Source organism: Pongo pygmaeus, chromosome 14 (assembly GCF_028885625.2).
Source record: "Pongo pygmaeus isolate AG05252 chromosome 14, NHGRI_mPonPyg2-v2.0_pri, whole genome shotgun sequence".
In the NCBI taxonomy this organism is placed as follows: Eukaryota; Metazoa; Chordata; class Mammalia; order Primates; family Hominidae; genus Pongo; species Pongo pygmaeus.
Window position 1 is genome coordinate 36,737,124 of NC_072387.2, and position 23,142 is coordinate 36,760,265.

The 23,142-nt window shown below is 36.1% G+C and overlaps 1 protein-coding gene across 6 annotated transcripts in view; it reads left to right on the forward strand.

Moving 5' to 3' along the window:
- PAN3 (poly(A) specific ribonuclease subunit PAN3) overlaps positions 1 to 23,142 on the forward strand; it is a 157,202-nt gene that overhangs the window by 102,698 nt on the left and 31,362 nt on the right. For all 6 annotated transcript variants that reach the window (XR_010123533.1, XM_054446516.2, XM_054446518.2 and 3 more), the window contains 3 exons: positions 15,907 to 16,154; positions 19,999 to 20,103; positions 20,951 to 21,008. Coding sequence is in view for 5 of the 6 variants with exons in the window: in XM_054446516.2 (XP_054302491.1) it covers positions 15,907 to 16,154; positions 19,999 to 20,103; positions 20,951 to 21,008 (411 nt within the window). In the remaining variant the exon portion in view is untranslated. The remainder of the gene's footprint in view (positions 1 to 15,906; positions 16,155 to 19,998; positions 20,104 to 20,950; positions 21,009 to 23,142) is intronic.

A 23,142-nucleotide genomic window follows, 5' to 3' on the forward strand; every position in this document is an offset into this window, starting at 1 on the left:
TAGGAAATCCCAAAGCTGTGTCTGTGTGGTAACACATATAATTTTGTTATTTAAGAATTAAAAGATTATAAATGTATAAATTTTATTTTAATCATTTGAAAGTTGGTATGGTTGAAAATATATAGGAGTAATGATAGTATTACCTAGCCAGTATTTGAGTAGATTCTTTAAATATCTTTGATTGATTAGGCTAGAAGTACAAATAGTCATCCATCATGGCAGAGTTTAGAAAATTGGGCTTTAGACAAATGAGTTTGCAGAAAATTCAACTTTCGCTCCATTAGCTGCATGATTTTTATTACCTTGTTAAGCTTGATACTTTTGATTAAGAACATTTTTTGCCAGATTTGATTTTCTCTGCAAAGGTTAATTTGATTGAAAAAATGAAATTATTTTGAAGAAAGAAGTAAAGGCTAGTATTATTTTAGTGTTTACTTTCTGATTCTATTGATTTTTGGATGGTGAAGTGGTTGGTTTTATATTGTACACTGTATTCTGGGATGAGATCCATGTTTAAAACATACATATGCCTATGGCTTGTTTGTCCCAGTCATATCTTTATTTGTGTCCACTTTTAAATTTTCCTTTTCGGCCGGGTGTGGTGGCCCATGCCTGTTATCCCAACACTTTGCTGGGAGCCGATGCGGCAAGGTTGCTTGAGTCCAGAGTTCAAGACCAGCCTGGGCAACATGTTGAGACCCTGTCTCTACAAAAAATACACAAATGAGCCAGGGGTGGTGGCATGTGCTGGTGATCCAAGCTACTAGGGAGGGTGAGGCAGTACATGATTGCTTGAGCCTGGGAAGTTGAGGCTGCAGTGAACCATGTTGGCACCACTGCACTCCAGCCTGGGCAACAGAGTGAGACCCTGTTTCAAAAAAAAGACAAAAGAAAGAAAAGAGAAAGTTCTCTTCAACAGAAGGCTGTACTTGCATACAGTATATAGTCATCTAGAGCTTGGGAATTTTTTTGACTAGGTTGCATCAATTGCAAATAATGCTGCGACATTCAAACTTTAATTGAAATAGTAATTATGCTGAAATACCTTCCTTAAACTCAGTTTCTTCTTCTGTTAAGAAGAGCCAGTGATAGAAATGGTCTAAGGAACAAAGCTTCTCTCTGAAGCACTGAAATAACAAGTGGTGGTGGCAGGGGTGGGGGTTGTGAGGGAGGCTTCGTTGAACTCAACTTTGGATAATTTATTTCTACTCTTTGAATCATAAGGAAAGTCAAAGAAGAGACTTTATTCATTCTTAACATGTTTAGGACTCTTAGAATTTGGGGATATAAACATAGTGTCTGTGTTTTGGGCTATAAGTGTGTATTCTTTAATTTTGGGGGGTGATTTGGGGAATTTAGTTAAAAATGAATAAGAAGTATTTGTAGTAGTAGCACATTGTTTGTATTTTGATTATGATTTCATAAGTTCCTTAGTATGATTTTTCTCATGGCAAAAGCCCCAGATATTGGCCTTGTTATTAAGAAGATAATGCTTCACATATTCTCAAGTCATCTGTTCAAGATGACATATGTTTTATTAATTTCTAATCTAAATCATTTTCTTCAATGTAGTTAGACATGACAATTTATTATTGAGGATTTAGTTTGGTTATTGGAACTTCATTAAAACTATTTGTATAACCTAGATTTACCCAGATTGCATTGACCTAGAAAAAGTAACACATACTAGAGTAATGAGACTTTGTCAGAAGAATGTCCTTCATCCCAGATTCCTTCACATTCCTCTATTTCTCTCATAGTGTCTAGTGGGTTGTGTCGTGTTTGCTTTTAAATAGTATTGACTGACATATATGGTGCTTGATAGCATGATCATTTACTTTTCCTCTGCCCCCAGATTTTTGTTATGCTTAGTACTTCCATGATGGCCTTCGTCATTGCAGGCAATTTGATGATGATAGCTATTGCTGTATTTAGCATCTTGGTTGTTGGTACCAAGAAAAGAGGAGATCTTCACCTCTAATCCATTTCTTTTCAACAAAATTATTTGTTGAATAATTTCCCATCTACACAGTGTGCCATTTACATGTGTAGATGGGAATACAGAGAGGATTAAGGCACAGTTCTTCCCCATAGAACGATTGAATCAGATGTGGTATTTGCAGCAAAAAGAAGAACAAAGTGATGGGAATAATTTTTAGATATGGGTGTCAAGAAAATCTTCATCAAGTAAGAAGATATTTCAGAAGGATGAACTAGAATTTACTGTGAGGTTGAGGTTTAGAGTATTTGGTGTTGGCAAGTACGGCTGTTGATGTATGAGAGGAGGGAGAAGCTTTTTTGATGTGTGGGTACATGAAGCATCATGGTGTCTTCAGAGAAGCTGTATTAATCTTTAGAAAATTTGAAAAGAATCTTCATTACAGTATTGTCTTCCAGTCTATGAACATGGATGGGTTCTCCCTCTCCAGTTGTTCCCAGGTTGTCTTTAATGTCTTTCCACAAAGTTTTGTAATTATTCATGTTTAGGTCTTATACATATTTCATTAGGTTTATTTTGTATCTTTATACAAGATGCTTTGTAGTACTCACTGGTATCATAATTGGTGTCTTTAAAAAAATCTTTTAAATGGATTATTTCTGATGTTTAGATATATGGTAAACTTTTATATTTGGTCACCCTGATAAACTCTTATTTCAAATATTTTGTAGATTCTTGTATTTGGATGATGGCAAACAATGATAGCTTTATTTCTTCTCTTCCAGCTTTTTTTCCTGCCATCTTGTGCTGGCTAGGGCCTTTAGTACAATGTTACAGAGGAGTGCTCATAGTTGATATTTTTGTCTTGTTACTGATTTTAAAAAGAATGTTTTTGATATTTCCCTATTTAGGATGATCTTCACTCTGGAATCTCAGATGCACTTGATTTGGATACCCTTTTTAACTTTTCTGGTTGAAGCAAATATTCCAGATTTTGCTGGAATGGATTTAAAACCTTGACAATAATTCATGAGGCATTTATTCAGTGACTCTTATGGTCCAAAAACATAAGTGAGACAAAAATTTTCACTTTTATGAAATTCACAGCTTTTATTTTTCATTTGTGTCTGTCTTCATTGGAATTACTTACACTTTGAATTACTTACCATTATCATAATGAAAATGTTTTAATTGGTAGGTGTTGCTACGTTGACCTAAAAAGATACCAGAAGTCTATGGCAGTGTTTATATTCCACACAGCCTTTTAATAATGGTCTGATTAAACTTTTTTTTTTTTTTAATCTATGCCAATCTGAGAAGAGGCCAACAGTGAGCCATTTTTAATTTCTATCTCTTCAGGTTTTTTTTTTTTTTGAGAGGGAGTCGCTCTGTCATCCAGGCTGGAGTGCAGTGGTGTGATCTCGGCTCCCTGTAAACTCCGCCTCCCAAATTCCAGTGATTCTCCTGCCTCAGCCTCCTGAGTAGTTGGGATTACAGGTGCGTGCCACGACGCCCAGCTAACATTTGTATTTTTAGTAGAGATGGGATTTCACCATGTTGGTCAGGCTGTTGTCGAACTCCTGACCTCGTGATCTGCCTTCCTCAGCCTCCCAAAGTGCTGGGATTACAGGCGTGAGCCACCGCACCTGGCCTAGTTCTTTTTTTAAAACATAAAATCTTTCAGAAAAGATGCATCTTTTTAATTAGCACCAGACATGAGCATCTTTTTATGTTTGAGGCATTTTTCTTTTCTGCAAACTGGCTAGTTGTATAATTTGTTTATTTTCCACTGCTTGCTTTCTGTTTTCTTTATGATTTTAAGAACTATATGTTAAGCAGACTAGACCTTTATTAAGTGTTGCAGGTATCTTTTTTTGTTCTGTAGCAATTTTTGTCTCTTGAAGAGGTTAAATTGATGAACATTTTATTTTTTGACCTTTGGATTTTGTTTCTTCATAACAGCATATTTTAAAAAGGAGTCTGAGTTATTTTATTTTAAACTCTTAAATATTTAGTCTGAATATTCATGTGAAATTTATGTGGGTGTAATGAATGAAAGGGAGATTCACTTTTTTGATTTTATCTATATAACCATCTGTTTATTCACTTCATTGTTTAGTAATGGCTAGCAAGTTGTCACATCTGATTATTGAGCAGGTCATCTCCTCCCTTGAAGTCTGAGTATAACATAAAGTATTACCTTTATGTTATACTGATTTTATATATACGTATTTGATATCGGTTTTGGTATCCTATTCTTTTGCACTGTTCATATGAGCCTCTATCAAACATCTATCTTCATTACTGTAGGTTTGATCATTTTTCAGTGTCTAATGGTGTTATGGCCCACTTTTTTCTTCTTAATTTTTTATCTTGTTTTTGTTTTTTTCTTTTAAATTTTCTGCAATTTCATCCTTAATTATTTTTCTTTTCTTCAGTAGTTTTTTTCTGGCTATTCTTGATGCTTTTTTTCCCCCACATAGATATAATTAGCTTGGTTAATATTTTTATTTTGTTTTGTTTTATTTTATTTTATTTTATTTTTGAGGTGGAGTCTCGCTGTGTCACCCAGGCTGGAGTGCAGTGCTGCGATCTTGGCTCACTGCAACCTCCGCCTCCTGGGTTCAAGCGATTCTCCTGCCTCAGCCTCCTGAGTAGCTGGGATTACAGGCACGCGTCACCACGCCCGGCTAATTTTTGTATTTTTAGTAGAGACAGGGTTTCACCATGTTGGTCAGACTGGTCTTGAACTCCTGACCTCATGATCCGCCCACCTCAGCCTCCCAAAGTGCTGGGATTATAGGCGTGAGCCAATGTGGCCGGCCAGCTTGGCTAATATTTTTAAATCCTATTGGTATTTTTATTGAGCTAGCATCATAATTTTAGATTATTTTAGGGTAGAATTGACATGTTTATAACAAATAAGTATGAGTGTTTATTCCCCTTTGTTTAAGTAATCCGTTATTTCTGTCAGTAGGTTTTTATGTTTTCTTCATACAGGTCTTATACAGTTCTAGTTGTTTATATCTACAGATTTTATCTTTTTTGTTGCTGCTAGTAAATGTAAATGGGTTCCTTTTTTTTTTTTTACATTGTATTTCGTTGTCCCCCCAACACCCCTCCCACATTTGATTGATAGTTTTCTTGATCCCTTTTGATTCTTCTCCCCTACACCCAAGCAGTGATTTGAATATTAATTTTTTTATTGAGATATAATTAACATACCATAAAATCAATCCTTTTAAAGTATGTAATTCAGAAGGTTTTAATACATCAACAGATCATGGAACCATTACCATTCAAATTCCACAGCATTTTCATCACCCCAAAAGGAAACTTTGTATCTGTTCACCAACACTTCCCGTTTTTCTCTCTCTCCATTCCCTGAAAACCACTAACCTATTTTCTGACTTTTTATAGATTTGCCTGTTCTGCACATTTCATATAAATAGAATCATATAATATGTGGCTTTTTTATGTCTAGCCTCTTTCAGCTAATGTTTTCAAGGTTCATTCTTGTTGTAGTGTATGTCAGTATTTCCTTTTTATGGGTGAATAATATTCCATTAGTGGATATATCATATTTTGTTTACCTGCTTATCAGTTGATAGACATTTGGATTATTTCCACTTTTTGGTAATTATGCATAATGCTACTATGAGCATTCATGTACATGTTTTTGTGCGAACCTACGTTTTTAGTGCTCTTTGGTAATATACCTAAGTAGTGGAATCAAAAATCCACTGTTAGGGTCATAGCAATTGATTGTAGCCATCCTAGTGTGTATGAAACAGTATATTATTGTGGTTTTGATTTCTGTGTCCCTAATGACTAAAGATTTTGAGGAGTTTTCCATGTGCTTATTGGCCATTTGTATGTGTTCTTTGGAAAAAAAAGTCTATTCAAATCCTTTGCCCAGTTTTAAATTTACTTGTTTGATTTTTTTAAATCATTGTGTGGTTTTTATATTCTTCTTCATACTAGACCTGTTTTTTTTAAATTGATACATAATAACTGTACATAATTTGCTGGTATGTGTGTTATTTTGATACATGCGTACGATGTGTAATGATCAAATTAGAGAAATTGGGATAGCCATTACCTCAAACATTTGTGTTGGGAATATTTCACTTCTTCTCTTCTAGCTATTTTGAATTATACAATAAATTGTTAACTGTAGTCACCTGCTATACTATTGAACCCTAAATCTTATTCCTTCTAACTGTATTTTTGTACCCGTTAACCAACCTCTTCAGTCCCCCACCCACCAACACTTCTCAACTTCTGGTAACCACCAGTCTACTTTCTATCTCTATGAGATCTACTTTCTAAGCTCCTGCATATGAGTGAGAACATGCACTCATTATTTTTCTGTTCCTGGCCTTATTTCACTTAACATAATGACCTCTAGTACCATCTTGTATTGCTGAAAATGACAGGATGTCATTTTTTTTTTATGACTGAAGAATATTCTATTGTATGTATGTACCACATTTTCTTCATTCATCCATTAATGGACACTTCAGTTGACTCTGTATCTCGGCTATTGTGAATAGTCCTGCAATAAACATGGGAATGTAGATATCTCTTCTACATACTGATTTCTTTTCTTTGTATAAACCCAGCAGTGGGACTGCTGGATCATATGGCAGTTCTGTTTTTAGTTTTTTTGAGGAACCTCCATACTGTTTTCCATAATGGCTGTACTTGTTTTCATTCCTATCAACAGCATACCAATGTTCTCCTTTCTCTATATCCTCACAGTATTCATTGTTTTTGTCTTTTTGATAAAAGCCACTTTAACTGGGGTAATATGATCTCATTGTGGTTTTGATTTGCATTTCCCTGGTGATTAATAATGCTGGACTTTTTTCATATAACTTGGCCATTTGTATGTCTTCTTTTGAGAAATGTCGGTCCTGATCTTTTGCCTATTTTAAAATCAGACTGTTTGGATTTATTTATTTATTTTTATTTATTTATTTTTCTATTGAGGTGTTTGAGTTCTTTATACTAATCATCAATTTCCTGATGAAGGGATAGTGTGCATATATATTCTCTCTTTCTGCAGATTGTCTTCACTTTGTTGATTGTTTCTCTTGCTGTGCAGGTACTTTTTAGTCTAATATAGTCCCATTTGTCTATTTTTGCTGTTGTTGCCTATGCTTTTGAGATCTTATGCAAAATATCTTTGCCCAGACTAATGTCCTGAGGGCTTTCCCAATGTTTTTTTCCTAATAGTTTCAAGTCTTAAATTTAAGTCTTTAATCCATTTTGATTTGATCTTTGCATATGGTAAGAGAAAGGAATATAGCTTCATTCTCTGCATGTGTTATCCAGTTACCCAAACACCATTTATTGAAGAGACCATCTTTTCCCCAATAGGTGTTCTTGGCACCTTTATGGGAAATTAGTTGCCTATAAATATGTGTATTTATTTCAAGTTCTGTGTTCTGTTCCATTGGTCTGTGTGTCTGTTTTTATGCAGGTACCATACTGTTTCAGTTACTGTGACTTTGTAATATATTTTGAAGCAAGTAGTAGATGTCTCGTGCTTTGTTATTTTTGGTCAGAATGCTTTGGCTATTCAGGTTTTTGTAGTTTCATATGAATTTTGGATTGTTTTTTCTGTTTATGCAAAGAATGTCCTTGATATTTTGACAGATTGTGTTGAATCTGTAGATTGCTTTGGGTAGTATTAACATTTTAACAATATTAATTCTTCCAATTCATGAGCATGGGATATGTTTCACTCTTTTTGTGTCCTCTTCAGTTTCTTTCATCAGTGTTTTATAGTTTTGCTTGTAGAGATCTTTCACTTCTTTGGTTAAATTTATTCCTAGATATTCTATATTTTTTGTGGCTATTGCAAATGGGATTGCTTTCTTGATTTCTTCAGGTTGTTCACTGTGTTGGCATATATAAATGTTACTGGTTTTTTTAAGTTGGTTTCATATCCTGAAACTTTTACTAAGTTTGTTTATCACTTCTGACAGTTTTTGGATGGAGTCTTTTGGTGTTTCTAAATATAACATCACGTTGTCTACAAACAAGGATGATTAGATTTTTCCTTTCCAAACTGTTTGCCTTTGTTTTTTCCTCTTGCCTAATTGCTGGGACTAGGACTTCCAGTACTATATATTGAATAAAAGTGATGAAAATGGGCATCCTTGTCTTGTTCCAGATCTTAGAGGAAAGGCTCTTTTTTTTTTCTTTTTAAATTTAAGACAGGGTCTCGCTCTGTCACTCAGGCTGGAGTTCAGTGGTACAATCTTGGCTCACTGCAACCTCTGCCTCCTGGGCTCAAGCAGTCCTCCCACCTCAGCCTCCCGAGTAGCTGGGACTACAGGCGCATACCACCATGCCCTAATTTTTTGAATTTTTAGTAGAGATAGGGTTTTGCTGTATTGTTTAGGCTGGTTTAAAATTCCTGAGCTCAAACCATCTTCCTGTCTTGGCCTCTCAAAGTGCTGGGCCAGAGGAAAGGCTTTTAATTTTTCTCATTCGATATGGTGTTAGCTGTGGGTTTGTCCTATATAGCTTTTATTGTTTTGGTGTAAGTTTCTTTTTTACCCAGTTTGTTGTGAGTTTTTATCATAAAGGGATGTTAAATATTGTCAGATATTTTTTTCAACATCTATTGAACTGACCATTGCATGTTAGACCTTTATTAAATATATGATTTGCAAATATTTTCTCCTATTTTGTGAGTTGCCTATTCACTTTCTTGATAGTTTCCTATGAGTTACAAAAAGTTTTAAATTTTGATGAAGGCTGATTAAAAAAATGTTTTTGGTTGCTTGTGCTTTACTTGTCCTATCTTTTATTTATTTATTTGTTTGTTTGTTATTTATTTCTTGCATCTGCTCCACTGGCAATACTTGTCGTATCATAAGAAGCCATTGCTCGACTGAAAGTCACAATGGTTTATACCTGTGTTTTCTTTGTTGTATTTTGTGCATTTAGGTTTTTGATTCATTTTGAAGTAATTTTTGTATATGGTATGAAGTAGGTGTTGGATGTTATATATTATATTTCTGTTTCACATGGTCACCACTAGATTTTTACCATTCATGCTTTAACTAAGTATGGAATTGTTGAAGAGATGGGCAGTAAAAATATTAACACAAGATTTTTATTTATTTATTTTTTTTGAGATGGAGTCTCGCTCTGTTGCCTAGGCTGGAGTACAGTGGCGTGACCTCGGCTCACCACAACCTCCGTCTCCTGGGTTCAAGTGATTCTCCTGCCTCAGCCTCCCGAGTAGCTGGGACTACAGGTGCCTGCCACCACACCTGGCTAATTTTTTGTATTTTTAGTAGAGATGGGGTTTCACCATGTTGACCAGGCTGGTCTCGAACTTCTGACCTCAAGGGATCTACCCTCCTCAGCCTCCCAAAGTGTGGAGATTACAGGCGTGAGCCACTGCACCCGGCCAATAAGAATTTTTAATGACTTTAAGCCTTCCTGTCCCCCTTCAGTGTTTTAGTTATCTAGAATTTTTAGTTACACTTTGACTTTTATTCTTTTACTGTCAGTGCTTATTCAGATTTTCTCACATATTTTTACATTCCATGCCTTTTAAGAGGGGAGTTTCCTTTTTAGTGAAGTTGATCATTTAATAGTTCTTTCACCATGGAGATGCTAGTGACAAACCTTAAACATGTCTTTCTCTCTTCATTTGTAGATTGTATATAAATTTCAAGTAGACAAGTTATCTTTTCTCCTTTGAAAATTTCATTGTTCAGTGTTGCTGATACAGTTAGCATAATTATTTTTCTTTTGTTAGATCATTTGTCTATTTTCTGGTAGCTTTTAAGATTTTCTCTTTGTCTTTCGCATGCTGCATTTTTGCATAATTGGTAGAAGGGACTTATTTTGCTCAGAACCCTTTTTTTTTTTTTTTAAACAGAATCTCTCTGTCACCCAGGCCTGAGTGCAGTGGCACGATCATAGCTCCCTTTACCATTTTCCTCCCTGGGCTCCAGCAGTCCTTCCACCTCAGCCTCTTGAGTAGCTGGGACTACAGGTGCATACCATGTCTGGTTTAATTTAATTTAATTATTTTTTTGAGACGGAGTTTCACTCTTGTCACCCAGGCTGGAACAGTGGTGCAACCTCTGCTCACTGCAACCTCTGCCTCCCTGGTTCAAGTGATTCTCCTGCCTCAGCCTCTCAAGTAGCTGAAATTACAGGCATGTTGCCACCATGCCTGACTAATTTTTGTATTTTTAGTAGAGACGGGGTTTCACCATGTTGGCCAGGCTGGTCTCAAACTCCTGACCTCAGGTGACCCACCCGCCTCAGTGTCCCAAAGTGCTGGAATTACAAACATGAGCCACCACACCCGGCCTAATTTTTTATATTTTTTGTAGAGACGGGGTTTCACCATGTTGCCCAGACTGGCCTCTAACGCCTGGCCTCAAGCAGTCCGCCTGCATCAGCCTCCCAACATGCTGGGATTACAGGTCTGAGCTACCACACTCAGCCTCTGCTGAGAGCTCTTACTTAGGACTTCTTGAATGAGGAGTTGTGTGCTGAGTTCTTGAAAATCTTGAATCTATTTTTTCGAATGTTGCTTCTCCAGTATTCTTTTCTTCTTTTCCTGGATATTTACATTTTCATTATTTTGTATCTCTTAACTACTCTTTTAAATTTTCCAGGTTTTATTTCTGGTTAATTTCCTCAGATCTTTATTTATTTATTTATTGTTTCCCTCTTTGATTTATCTAATTTATTGTTTCCTTCTTTGATTTATCTACTTTGCTATTTAATGCATCTTTTGATGTTTTTTCCCTTTAATTTTAATGCTTATATTTTCACTCTTAAAGAGCCAGTGCACTCTGTTTTAGAATTACAGATACCTTATTCTTTTGTGATGTTTGTCCCTTCTTTCATATTCTTAATCACCTCAGTAGTAATTATATTTTATAATCTGTTTTATATGGTTCTGTTACCTGGACTCTTTCTTCTTGTGTTGCTAATTCTCAAGTATGTTGTACATGCTCGTTCTTATGAGTTCTTTTAAGTGGGATTATTTTCTGTGGAAGGTTCTTGTATGTTGTCATTTTTGTGGAAGTGTTCATCAAAATAGTTTGGTGTTTGCTTCAGCAAGGTGTCTGAAGAGTTTTTCCAAAGCAGGTTGAGTATTGTGTTGATTTCTTGTCGGGATTCCTGTAACATGGAATCTCATGAGGATTTTCTCTCTTATACTTAGGCATGGAACAGGCATGTGGTTTCCATTTCTCTTAAGACATCACCCCAGTCCTCCAACCTTCCTCCTTTTTCTCCATTGCTCTTCGACAGACAGGCTTCCCTTTTTGTTCAGTGAGCGGATAGAAATGTCCTGTATTTACTGCTTTTCCAGAGTCCTGGTTTTACACAGGGGTTTTAGTTTCATTTTCTGTATTCTGTGGGCTCATGGCCACATTTCATGTACCCTTGTGGGCCTTAGAAACTCAACTTGTAGAGACTGTATCTGACCTAGCTTATAATTCCCCAAACTCCACGACATAAGCGCCCGGCTTCAGATTCTGCTTTAGTTTCTTGCTCTTGGGGTTTGTTTGTTTGTTTGTTTGTTTGTTTGTTTTGAGACAGAGTTTTATTCTGTTGCCCAGGCTGGAGTACAATGGTGTGATCCTGGCTCACGGCAACCTCCACCTCCCAGGGTCAAATGATTCTCCTGCCTCAGCCTCCTGAGGAGCTGGGATTACAGGTGCGCACCACCACACCCAGCTAAATTTTGTATTTTTAGTAGAGATGGGGTTTTGCTATGTTGGCCAGGCTGGTTTTGAACTCCTGACCTCAGGTGGTCTGCCTGCCTTGGCCTCCCAAAGTGCTGGGATTATATGCGTGAGCCACTGTGACAGGCCTTTTTTTTTTGATCAGGTATATTTTAAATGTTGGGATGTTGTGTTTTATCTCACAGTTCTGTGCGTTCATAACATTGGTGGGGGTTGAGGGAGGGTGTCCATGTTAGTTTAGTCTCTCATTTTCCAGAAATAATATTGTCCTAACTGGTTGGTTGTATTTAGGAAGGGTGCTGATTTGGTATATATTAATTTTCTAATCATTAATGAATTCTGTAATTATTTTTCAGGAGTTTTTTATGTTGTTTCTCTTAGGTTTTCCAGAAATAGAATTGTGTCATCCAAAAAAGCAGTGATGCTTTGCCTTTATAAATTAGCCTTGAAGTTTTTAAAATCTCATTTCTTTCTTTTGTCAGTTCCAGTTAATTTCTCCAGTGGACATTCCTGTATTGTTCCTTACTTTTATTTGAATTGGGTACTTTCGAGAGTCATTTTTCAAATGCCCTAAAGCAGTTAATTTATCATACATTACTTTTAAATATCTCAGTTTGCATATTCACTTTAGAAGTTATAGTGTAATTATTGTATACTGATGTCATCAGAATGTCATTTCAAGAGTGACAAAAAGTAATACAAAAAATGAAATACAAAAGTGAAATATTCTTAATTTAGAATATTTAGAATACAAATTTTCATCCTTCTAGATTGTTGTTATGCTGATCTTCTATGTATTACTATATTTGCTTTAGTGCTCTGTTGATTGAGTGTCAGTTAATATCAGGGTGTTCCAGTAACCATTGGTAGCCCTTTCCCTGCTGTATATGGAAAGATTGAAATTATATGAGAATATTTATGTGTGAAACATGAAGTTTCTAATGAAGAAGAAGAAACTTCTATTACAGTGTATCTGATGTACCTCATTATTAAAAGAAGACCTTTAGTTTTATTATATCAAATGGTTTCCTCAAACCCTTTTAGCGTAAGATTCCTGTGGTTAAACATTAAATAATGTGCAATGGAAGATGTCATTTTAAATTAAGAATTCTTAACTTTCAATCAGATTTTCTTAATTTGAGCAGAATCTGTTCATTTTAATTCAGCATCCTATTTTAAACTACTTGTTCCTGTAGTGTGGTTCTATTCTTTCTTGCTGTTTATAATTTAGTACTATATGTAGGCACTTAAGAATGGGCATCTTGTTAGTTTTGTCTTCATAATACTAAATACAGAATACCTCTCTCCAAGCGGATGTGTAGATATTTTACTCAGTTCTTTAATACACTTATAAAATATACAGATGACACAAAGCTGTGCCTTTTGTGATTAGATTAGGTATTTCAGCAATTTAGTTTTTAATTTCCTATGCAATTTAAATATCCTATTATCCTTATTGGCGGGGGTGGTGATGCTTACTGTTGTACATGTTTTATTTTGAATGTTCTTTCTTTTCTTTTTCCTGCTTTCCTTTTTTTTTTTTTTTCCCCTTTAGACAGGGTCTCGCTATGTTGCCCAGACTGGAGCACAGTGGCTGTTCATAGGCGCTGCATGGCTCACGCAGCCTCAAATCCCTGGGCTCAAGCGATCCTTCTGCCTCAGCCTCCCAGGTAGCTGGGACTACAGGCTCACACCACTGCACTCAGCTTACATTTTGAATGTATTTAAGTAACTCCAGTCAGCCTCAGCTCAGAGATGAACTCAAATTTTATTTCTGCAACTTTGTATTAAAATAACCTCACAAAATTTAGAATTCTTAAGAGAACTCTTGATACCCTACAGTAAATTCTACTGTAGGTGAATTTCTATCTTAGCTCACCTTAGATTGTTTTTATGGTAATCTCTTTCCACGTACTCAGTCTTAAAGAGAGATTCTACTATTTGTCTCACTTATATACCTACTTTGATGTCAGAAGCTTTCCCTTCAGCCTATGCTACACATAGCCCCATCCCCACATAGCTTTAGTAGTCACACTAAAGCTTGTAAAGCATGTAATTGATTTCCTGTGTGTGTGTGTGTGTAAGACTTAGGAATTGGGCAACTATATAGCATGTGGGCTGAGAGCACTGACTTTGGAATTAAATCAGCCTGAGTTTGAATCTTGATTCTGTTGCTGAATTACCTATATTTGTCCTTACAGTAATTATTTTGATCTTTTAAGTTAGTTTCTCTTCTGAAATAAATATACTATACCTACCTCACAGGGTGGTTGTGAGGATTAAGTAGACTGATGGATGTGGAGCACTTAGATTAGTGCCTGAAACATTGAAAGTGCTCAAGAATTGTAGTTCTGTTGTATTACTTAATGTCATAATAGTAAACAAATTTACTCATCTTTGGTTACTTGGCCAGTTTTATTTTGGAAAGTCTTAGAGACTAGCTTTAGGAAAAGCTGTCTAAATGCATTTCATTTTAGACAAGTAGGGAGTTTTTATCCATTGATAATAGTCTAATATAATTTTTGCTGTATGGATTAATCTTTAATTAAATGTACAATATAGAGTTAGATAAAAACGGCTCTGGAATAGTTTAAAAAAAATAAAAGGTTTATATAAATAGTAATTTGGCTTCATATATTTTTTTAAGGAGTTTGGGGTTTTTTTAAGTTTCTTTTACACACATTTTAAGACAACTCGAGAATTCCTATCCTATTTTAATCTCAATGCAATAGACATTGTGTTATAGTAGTAGGAGTACTAGATTGGGAATTTAGAGAGTTGAGTTTGAGTCTTGGCTTTGCTGTTGACTTTGCATGTATGTCCTGTGGTGTTTATAGCCTGACTTACCTCACCTACCTACTTTAGTTGTTCAGAAAACCAGAAATAATTATGTTGAGGCTCTTCAGAAAGTACAGAGGGCTATCCAGAGAAAAGAAAAGTATTACCTCAGTTCTCTGCTTGTTTTTGTTCACCTACATGTTTTCAGAAAACATGTCGGTATCTTATGAATTCTTAGAAATTGAAACTCATATCCCTTTTAATCATAATTTTGTGACTAGAGGCATTTTTGGTAACCCTTTTCTTATATTGTGAGGTGGCATATTATTTCAGTGGTGAAGGTTTTTAGGCATTCACCAAATAGCCAGAAAACAGTTCCTGGATAAGCTTATTTTTTTCAGGAAGGGTAACTGTTGCTCTAAATACCCTTTTCAATCTGCTCAGAACTGATCACTTCCATTAAGCCTTTGATTAACTCTACCTGGTTTCAATTAATTTGCATTTCATCAGCATTTATGCATGTAGTTTATAGTGTATTAGTTTATATTTGGGTTTTTTTAAGTTATTTTATGTCTTTTACATGTGACCTGGTCTTTTTTTCTCAGCTAGCTTGGAATCTCCTGAAGGGTAAAGACAATTGTCCTTTCCCTTTCTTCACAATAAACTCATAATAGAGGGTGCTCTGCACATAATGTTTCTTATTGGTTGTGATTGTTCCACTAGAACATAGTGGTTGTTCCACTAGAACATAATGGTATCAATTGGCCTAATTCTAAATAGTATGCATCTGTAGAAATTTTCAGAGTATGCCTGTTTAGAGTTAATGACAAAAAGGCATCAAAACAACAGACTGCTTGATATTAAAAATATGGCACTTAAGCTGCTATGTATTTCAACTTTTTTTTTTTTTTTGCTTTTTCAAACAATTTTGTTAATTATATTTGGCTGAATGAAATCTAGTAGCTCTTCATTAGATACTTTGAATTTTTAATACTGTAATATGTTTGGGGAATGTGCTATTTGTATTGTGAATGATTCTTAATAAAAAAGGAATTATGACTTTTATAAAAGTTTTTCTTTTATAAAAGGCATAATTTTATAAAAAGCCCCAATTGTGTTACTTCCCACTCTTCCATTAATTTATTAAATTTTTGGTCATTCTTGCTATTAAAGTTCCTGATGTAAACCTTGATATGGAGGAGACTATTCTTGCAATAAATCTGCTAACATATTTGGAAATAACTACATTTGAAAAAAGAAACTTTACATTTGCTTTAATCAGAGCTTTTTCTACAACAAAACAAGATAAAATTATTTCCTTCATCTTTGCACTTACGATCCCAAAGATGATGTTTCTTCCAAATGAATGTTTGCATTTTATTTTCCAGACTTGTTCTCTAAAACCAATTATCGCTCCATTAAGAAACATTTTTACATCTTCTTCAGGAATGTCGTTGTCTGCTGGGTCTTCCCCTCTTCATTCCCCCAAGATTACTCCACATACTTCTCCTGCTCCCAGAAGAAGAAGTCACACTCCAAATCCAGCAAGTTACATGGTGCCTTCTAGTGCCTCTACATCTGTTAATAATCCTGTTTCTCAGACTCCATCTTCTGGTCAGGTGATCCAAAAGGAAACTGTTGGTGGGACAACTTACTTCTATACAGACACAACTCCAGCACCTTTGACTGGAATGGTATGTCTACATTAAAGAGGAAATTTTAGTACTCTCTTGTAACAGGTCCTTCTTAGTAATGAGGCGGTCTACCCCCTCCTGCAGCTTTTTATTGTGATGCAAAAAAGTATTTCATTTTCTAACTTAGAAGTCTAGTCTCCTCTTCTCAACTCTTCAAATTAATCTAGTTCTGCCTTACTAATAACTCTAGTTTTGGACTAAACTGGTTTAATCAGAAATTAGATTATATCCATTCCCTTATTTTAGTCTTTATGGCATGTTTTGCTTATGGGTTTACCTTGTACTAGCTGGAATTGATGCCTACTGACATTTGTTTATAGGTATAGATAGTTTAACCTCTAGTAAGAAGCTAGAAAAAGTAGATGGTATGTCCTCAGTAGTTACTGGAAGCAAATCAATGATAAACCTTTATTTCAGATGAGGTAGTTATTTAACAGCTAGATGTGTGGATGGTGGAGTGACACATAATGATAAGGGGCCTGCAGTATGGCTCTTTTGCTAAGGAGGTAGAACAGTCAGACCCAAGAGAACCATGATTATAGATGAGGAAACAGCTACCAAAGGACTGGCGATGAAGTGAGGGAAGAATCATGAAACAAATGGGAAGAGGTGGCCCCAGAGGAAACATGAATATTAAGACCGAAAGAGGAAGAACATGGCCAGAAAGAAAGATTTCTTATCAGAGTCAATTAGTAATGTTCCAGGACAGGGAGAAGGAAGAGGAGTCGGGGCGAGAGTGAATGGGGAAGGAGAGGGAAGGATTCCATGTTAAGTAAATTATACCTTTTTTAGCTTCATTACTTCGTCCATATTCAAAAATTGTTTTATTTACCCTAGAAAAATAAGTAGCAGATGAAGTGAGTGAGAAAGTCAGAGTCCACTAAAACAGGGGTCCCCATTCCTTGGACCAGAGACCAGTGTTAGGAACCAGGCCGCACAGCAGGAGGTGAGCAGTGGGCGAGTAAGTGAAGTTTCATCCATATTTACACCCACTCCCCATTGCTCTCATTACTATCTGAGCTCCTCCTCGTGTCAGATCAGCAGCGGCATTAGATTCCATAGGAACATGAACCCTATTGTAAACTATATGTAAACTATAAGTACATTGTAAAATACATATATATTTTATATATGTAAAGTTATTAAATTATATATAAGTATATATTATATATATTATATATAACATATATATTATATATAATATATAAATATATATAATTTATATAATATATAATTATATATATAAAAAAATATATATTTTGAGATGGATGTTCACTATTTCACCCAGGCTGGAGGGCAGTGGTTCAGTCTTTGTTCATTGCAGCCTCTGCCTCTTGGGTTCAAGCATTCCTCCCACTTCAGCCTCCCTAGTAGCTGGGACTACAGACACACACCACCATGCCCGGCTAACTTTTGTACCTTTAATAGAGATGAGGCTTCACCCAGTTGATCAGTTGGCCAGGCTGATCTCAAATTCTTGACCTCAAATGATCCACCCACCTTGGCCTCTGAAGTGCTGAGATTACAGGCGTGAGCCACCATGCCCAGCCTAAACTATGCTGTCTTATGTAAGGAAACCAACACAAGAAAAAAGAGATACTACTCTCCCTGCAGACACAGGCTAAAGGAAACCTTACAAGTATTGCAAAACTGCTTCCTAGTTGAGATCCAGAGCAGAGCAGTCATGTTATGGCAGCGCAAATCAGCTGAATTCGTTTTTAAAAGAGAAAAATAGTTTCATTGTTTAAAATGAAAGAATGAAAAAAATAGAAAAGATATTTAAAACTGAACTTTGATTTTGTATCATGGACCAGTGAAGGAGAGGCAGAGAAAAGAGTGATAAAGAGAAGAAAGGGTGGTGGGATGAGTCCAGTTGGAAGAATGAAAGACAAGAAGCTGGAAGCTGATTTAGTAACTTTATTGTAGTTTGCTTGGAAGGTAAATGTATTATTGTATCCTTCTGTTCACTTAAACTGCTGACCTAGAGTAGGTTTGAATAACACTTTGTTTAGTTTGGCCACAAAATGCCTGTGAAAGGGGAAATTCTTTGGGCAGCCAGGGCAATATCACTTCGTTATCTCCCAGTACCCAAACACCTTTAATTTCTCCTTCTTTCCTTCCAGTTGCTTTCAAAAAGTGGCGATGAACTGCTTGTATAGTTGCCACTTAGTATCCAAGGGGGATTGATTCCAGGACCCCCACAGATAGCAAAATTCCTGGGTGCTCAAGTCCCTGATATAGAATGACATAGTATTTGCATAGATCTTGTACACATCCTCCTGTATACTTTAAATTATCTCTAGATTACTTATAATACCTAATGCAGTATAAGTGCTTTGTGAATAGTTGTTATAATGTATTTTTATACTTATTGTTGTATTGTCATTTTTTTCCCCTGAGTATTTCCTCTACTACCCATGGTTGGTCGAATCCTTGAATACAGAACCCAGGGATACAGAAGGCTGACTATGTGACGTTTCTTCCAAAGAGCTACTTTTGTCTTCTCAATGGAGCTTAAATTTTACCGTATCTGAAGAAATGTTTTCTTTCTCATTAGATTTTTTTTTTTTTTTTTGAGACAGAGTCTTCCTCTGTCCCCCAGGCTGGAGTGCAGTGGCATGATCTCGGCTCACTGCAGCCTCCACTTCCCAGTTTCAAGCAATTCTCCTGCCTCAGTCTACTGAGTAGCTGGGATTACTACTAATTTTTTTTTTTTTTTTTTTTTTTTTTGAGATGGAGTCTCGGCTCTGTCACCCCAGCTGGAATGCATTAGTGCAATCTTGGCGCACTGCAACCTCCACCTCTGGGTTTAGATGATTCTCTTGCCTCAACATCCCGAGTAACTGGGAGTACAGGTGCATGCCACCACACCCAGCTAATTTTTTGTATTTTTAGTAGAGACAGGGTTTCACCATGTTAGCCAGGATAATTTTTGTATTTTTCGTAGAGATGGAGCTTTACCATGTTGGCCAGGCTGGCTCATTAGATTTTTAATTGATTACTGAAATATTATGTTTATTTTTATTTTTTTAATTTTTTAATTAATTTATTTTTTTGAGACGGGGTTTCACTCTTGTTGCCTAGGCTGGAGTACAATGGCACAATCTCCACTCACCACAACCTCTGCCTCCCAGGTTCAGGTGATTCTCCTGCCTCAGCCTCCCGAGTAGCTGGGATTACAGGCTTGCGCCACCATGCCCCACTAATTTTGTATTTTTAATAAAGACTAGGTTTCTCCATTTTGGTCAGGCTGGTCTCGAACTCCCAACCTCAGATGATCCGCCCGCCTCAGCCTCCCAGAGTGCTGGGATTACAGGTGTGAGCCACCGCGCCTGGCCGAAATATTATTTTTAATATGAATTCTTTCAGAAAATATTCTCTAACAGCTATTCTGTGAGGTTTTTACTTCAATATTATTTAAAGATTTAAAATGTATTAAAATTTATTGCTATCACGTAAAGATTAAAATTTTCTCAAAACTGATAAAGCTTATCGATTATGAAAAATTAGGCTGGGCGTAGTGGCTCATACCTGTAATCCCAGCACTTTGGGAGGCTGAGGCAGGTGGATCACCTGAAGTCAGGAGTTCAAGACCAGCCTGGCCAACATGGTGAAACCCTGTCTCTACAAAAATACAAAAATTAGCTGGGCATGATGGTGAGTACCTGTAATCCCAGCTACGAGAGGCTGAGGCAGGAGAATCACTTGAACCTGGGAGGCAGAGGTTGTAGTGAGCTGAGATTGTGCCACTGCACTCCAGCCTGGGCGTCAGAGCGCAAGACTCCGTCTGAAAAAAAAGAAAGAAAAATGAGTGATTACATTTACCCCCTTCCTACCTTTTTAGGTGTTTCCAAACTATCATATTTATCCTCCAACTGCACCTCACGTTGCTTACATGCAACCGAAAGCAAATGCACCTTCCTTCTTCATGGCTGATGAACTCCGACAGGTATGCTTTCAGAATTCATAGTAGGAATACTTAGTGTCTCCTGTGCTTTAGTGAACAGGGGAAAGAACAGAGCTCTTTTCAAATCATATTATTCAATCAAATATGCTCTAGTAAAGCACATCGAATTTAGAAGTTTTAATGGGTATGTTTTTTTAAGGAAACCTGTCTTTTAAAAAAATTTCAAATTTATGTTTTAGGATATAAAACATAGAACAGCTATTTAAATGGTTCACTGTTCTGTACTTCATTTTATTTCTATGAAAAGGCTCTTTGAAGTATATAAATAATTTAAATGGTTTCTAACAGTATTTTTCTAATAGGTGTAGGTTAAAAATAAGTAGGTTGGCTCAAGAAATAACTTTAAGAGAGCTCAATATTTTTTTAAAAGAATGTTTTGTAAAAGTTTTTTGTTTTGTTTAATTTTTAGTAAACAGCTAGTTATTTGATATGTAGAATTTCACTTTACACTCAGATTCTCAGAAATATTTTTGTTTCATAGAAGTGAGTTCTACCAGTATAGTGTTTTTTAAATTAATTATTACCAGCTTACTGGTAGACCTTGAATTTTCAGCCACAGCGTTAGTCATGTGTTTTGGGTAGCCCAGCTACCCGTGTTTAAGGGGCACATCTACTTAAACCCAATCTTAATTATGGCATGTCTAAGTCTATCTGGGCCTGGAGTTCAGACATTTTACCATGTTTAGAAATGTTTTAATATTTAAATGATTTTAATATTTAAAAAGTGCACATGCCAAAAATATTAATACTTAGGTTATTTAATTATAACAGGAAATCCAGGTTTCAGAATCTGTGTTTAAATAAAAATATACTTATTTCCGTTTCATAGGAGCTGATCAACAGACATTTAATAACAATGGCTCAAATTGATCAAGCAGATATGCCAGGTAAAAAGCAAGTTGATCCTTCCTTCCTTTTAAATGCTGTTATAATTCTTATGTGGTAGTACATGTTTTATGCATTATTAAGAAGAGTTCCAGGCTGGGCCTGGTGGCTCATACCTGTAATCCCAGCAGTTTGGGAGGCTGAGGCAGGAGGATTGCTTGAGCCCAGAAGTTTGAGACTAGCCTGAGCGAAATAGTGGGAACCTGTCTCTACAAAAAATAAATTAGCTGGGCGTGGTGGTGCACATTTGTGGTCCCAGCTACTCAGGAGGCTGAGGCAGGAGGATCACTTGAGCCTTGAAGGTCAAGACTGCAGTGAGCTGGCTATAATTGCCCCACTGCACTCCAGCCGGGGTGACAGAGTGAGACCCTGTCTCCAAAAAAAAAATAAAAAAAAGAAAAGAACAGTCCCAAGGTACTACTGATCATCTAGTTTATTTCTGTTAATTCTACATGACAGTATTCTAGTTCACAAAAAAAGTATATAATTTTAGAATTCATGGTGATTTACTTTACTGTGCACCAGAATATTTTTATCTCCTGAAACTTAATCAAGTATGGGTTCTTTAGCAGGAGAGGATGGTAATTATTAGGCCTATTTGTGAGACTACTGTGTGCCAGACAGTATACTAATTAAATACTTTACATGTCTTACTTTATTTCTCACAAACATCCTGTGACATATTATTTTCATTTCCATTTTACATATGAGGAATACTGAAGTTGACAGGTTAAGTAACTTAACCTTCAGGACCAATGGCTGGTAAACAGCTGACTGATTCCAGACTTAAACCTAGGTTTTTCTAACTGTACCACAATATTTCTTAAAGCATATTAAAATATCTTTCCTTAGCTTACTCTGTATAAATGAAATATGATATAATTTAGTAAAATTTCATAAACAATACAGTAGGAATACATTTGCCATAAAGATCTCAAAATGCCTGATTGTAATCAGAAATTCAGCATAGTCTAGTGAGTGTTGTCTCTTGATTGCTGAAGAATTAAAAGAAATATGTCTGGCTGTTACGCCTTAAGATGGATCTTTCCAGGTAAGGTGGGAAGGGACTTACTTGTCATAACCTTTTAAATATTCATCTTGGAATTTTTCTTAACTGTTTAATATTGTATTTGAGGCTTTAGCCAGGTTTTGCAAAAGTTTAAAAAGAAAAAAAATGGAAGGCACAAAGACTGGAAAGGAGAAAATAAACCTACCATCTATAAATCATGTGACTGCAGATTAGACATTATTTGAAATAACAAACTGTAGAAAATGGCTGGATATAAGATTAATACATCAGTTGCGTTTCTGTAGGCCAGTACCCAGTTAACTTCAAAATATAATTAAAAGCAAATGCTATTTAAAATGGTTTTGCAATATCAGTATGTAGGAATAAATAACAAAAGATAGGTAAGATTTCAGCAGGGGAGATTTATTTATTACGCAGTATTAAATAATATAAAGTGAAATACTATAGATTAGTAGAGAATCTTTTCATGGAGTATGATAAAATGTATCAAAGAATAAAGGGCCAAGACCATCCAAGGTACTTTGAAGAGTATGGTTATTATTTATGTTCATATGAAGAATTGGTTTGTGTATTAGAGAAGGAGAGGTTTGATTTGAGTCTGCGGTAACTAAATCAATGTGGTGATAGCACAGGGTTAGACAGATTGATTAATGGAACAGATTAGAGAGAGCCCAGACACGTTCTGTGATAAAGTTGACAAGTAAGTGGGGGAAAAGAAAGCATTGGAAAAATGTTTTTCGGTTTTTTAATTAAAAAAATAAACTTTTATTGAGACAGCATCTTGCTGTCACCCAGGCTGGAGTACAGTGGTGTGATCGCAGCTCACTGCAACCTCCGCCTCCTGGGCTCAAGCAGTCCTCCCACCTCAGCCTCCCAAGTAGCTGGGACTACAGGTGTACACCACCACACTTGGCTAATTTTTGTATATTTTGTAGAGAGGGTTTCACCAGGTTGCCGAGGCTGGTCTTGAACTTCTGGACTCAAGTGATCCACCTGCCTCAGCCTCCCAGAGTGCTGGGATTACAGGCATGAGCCACTGTGCTCGGCCACAAAAAATGGTTTTCTATATTGACAAGATAAAATTGGGTCATTATCTCAAGCCACAT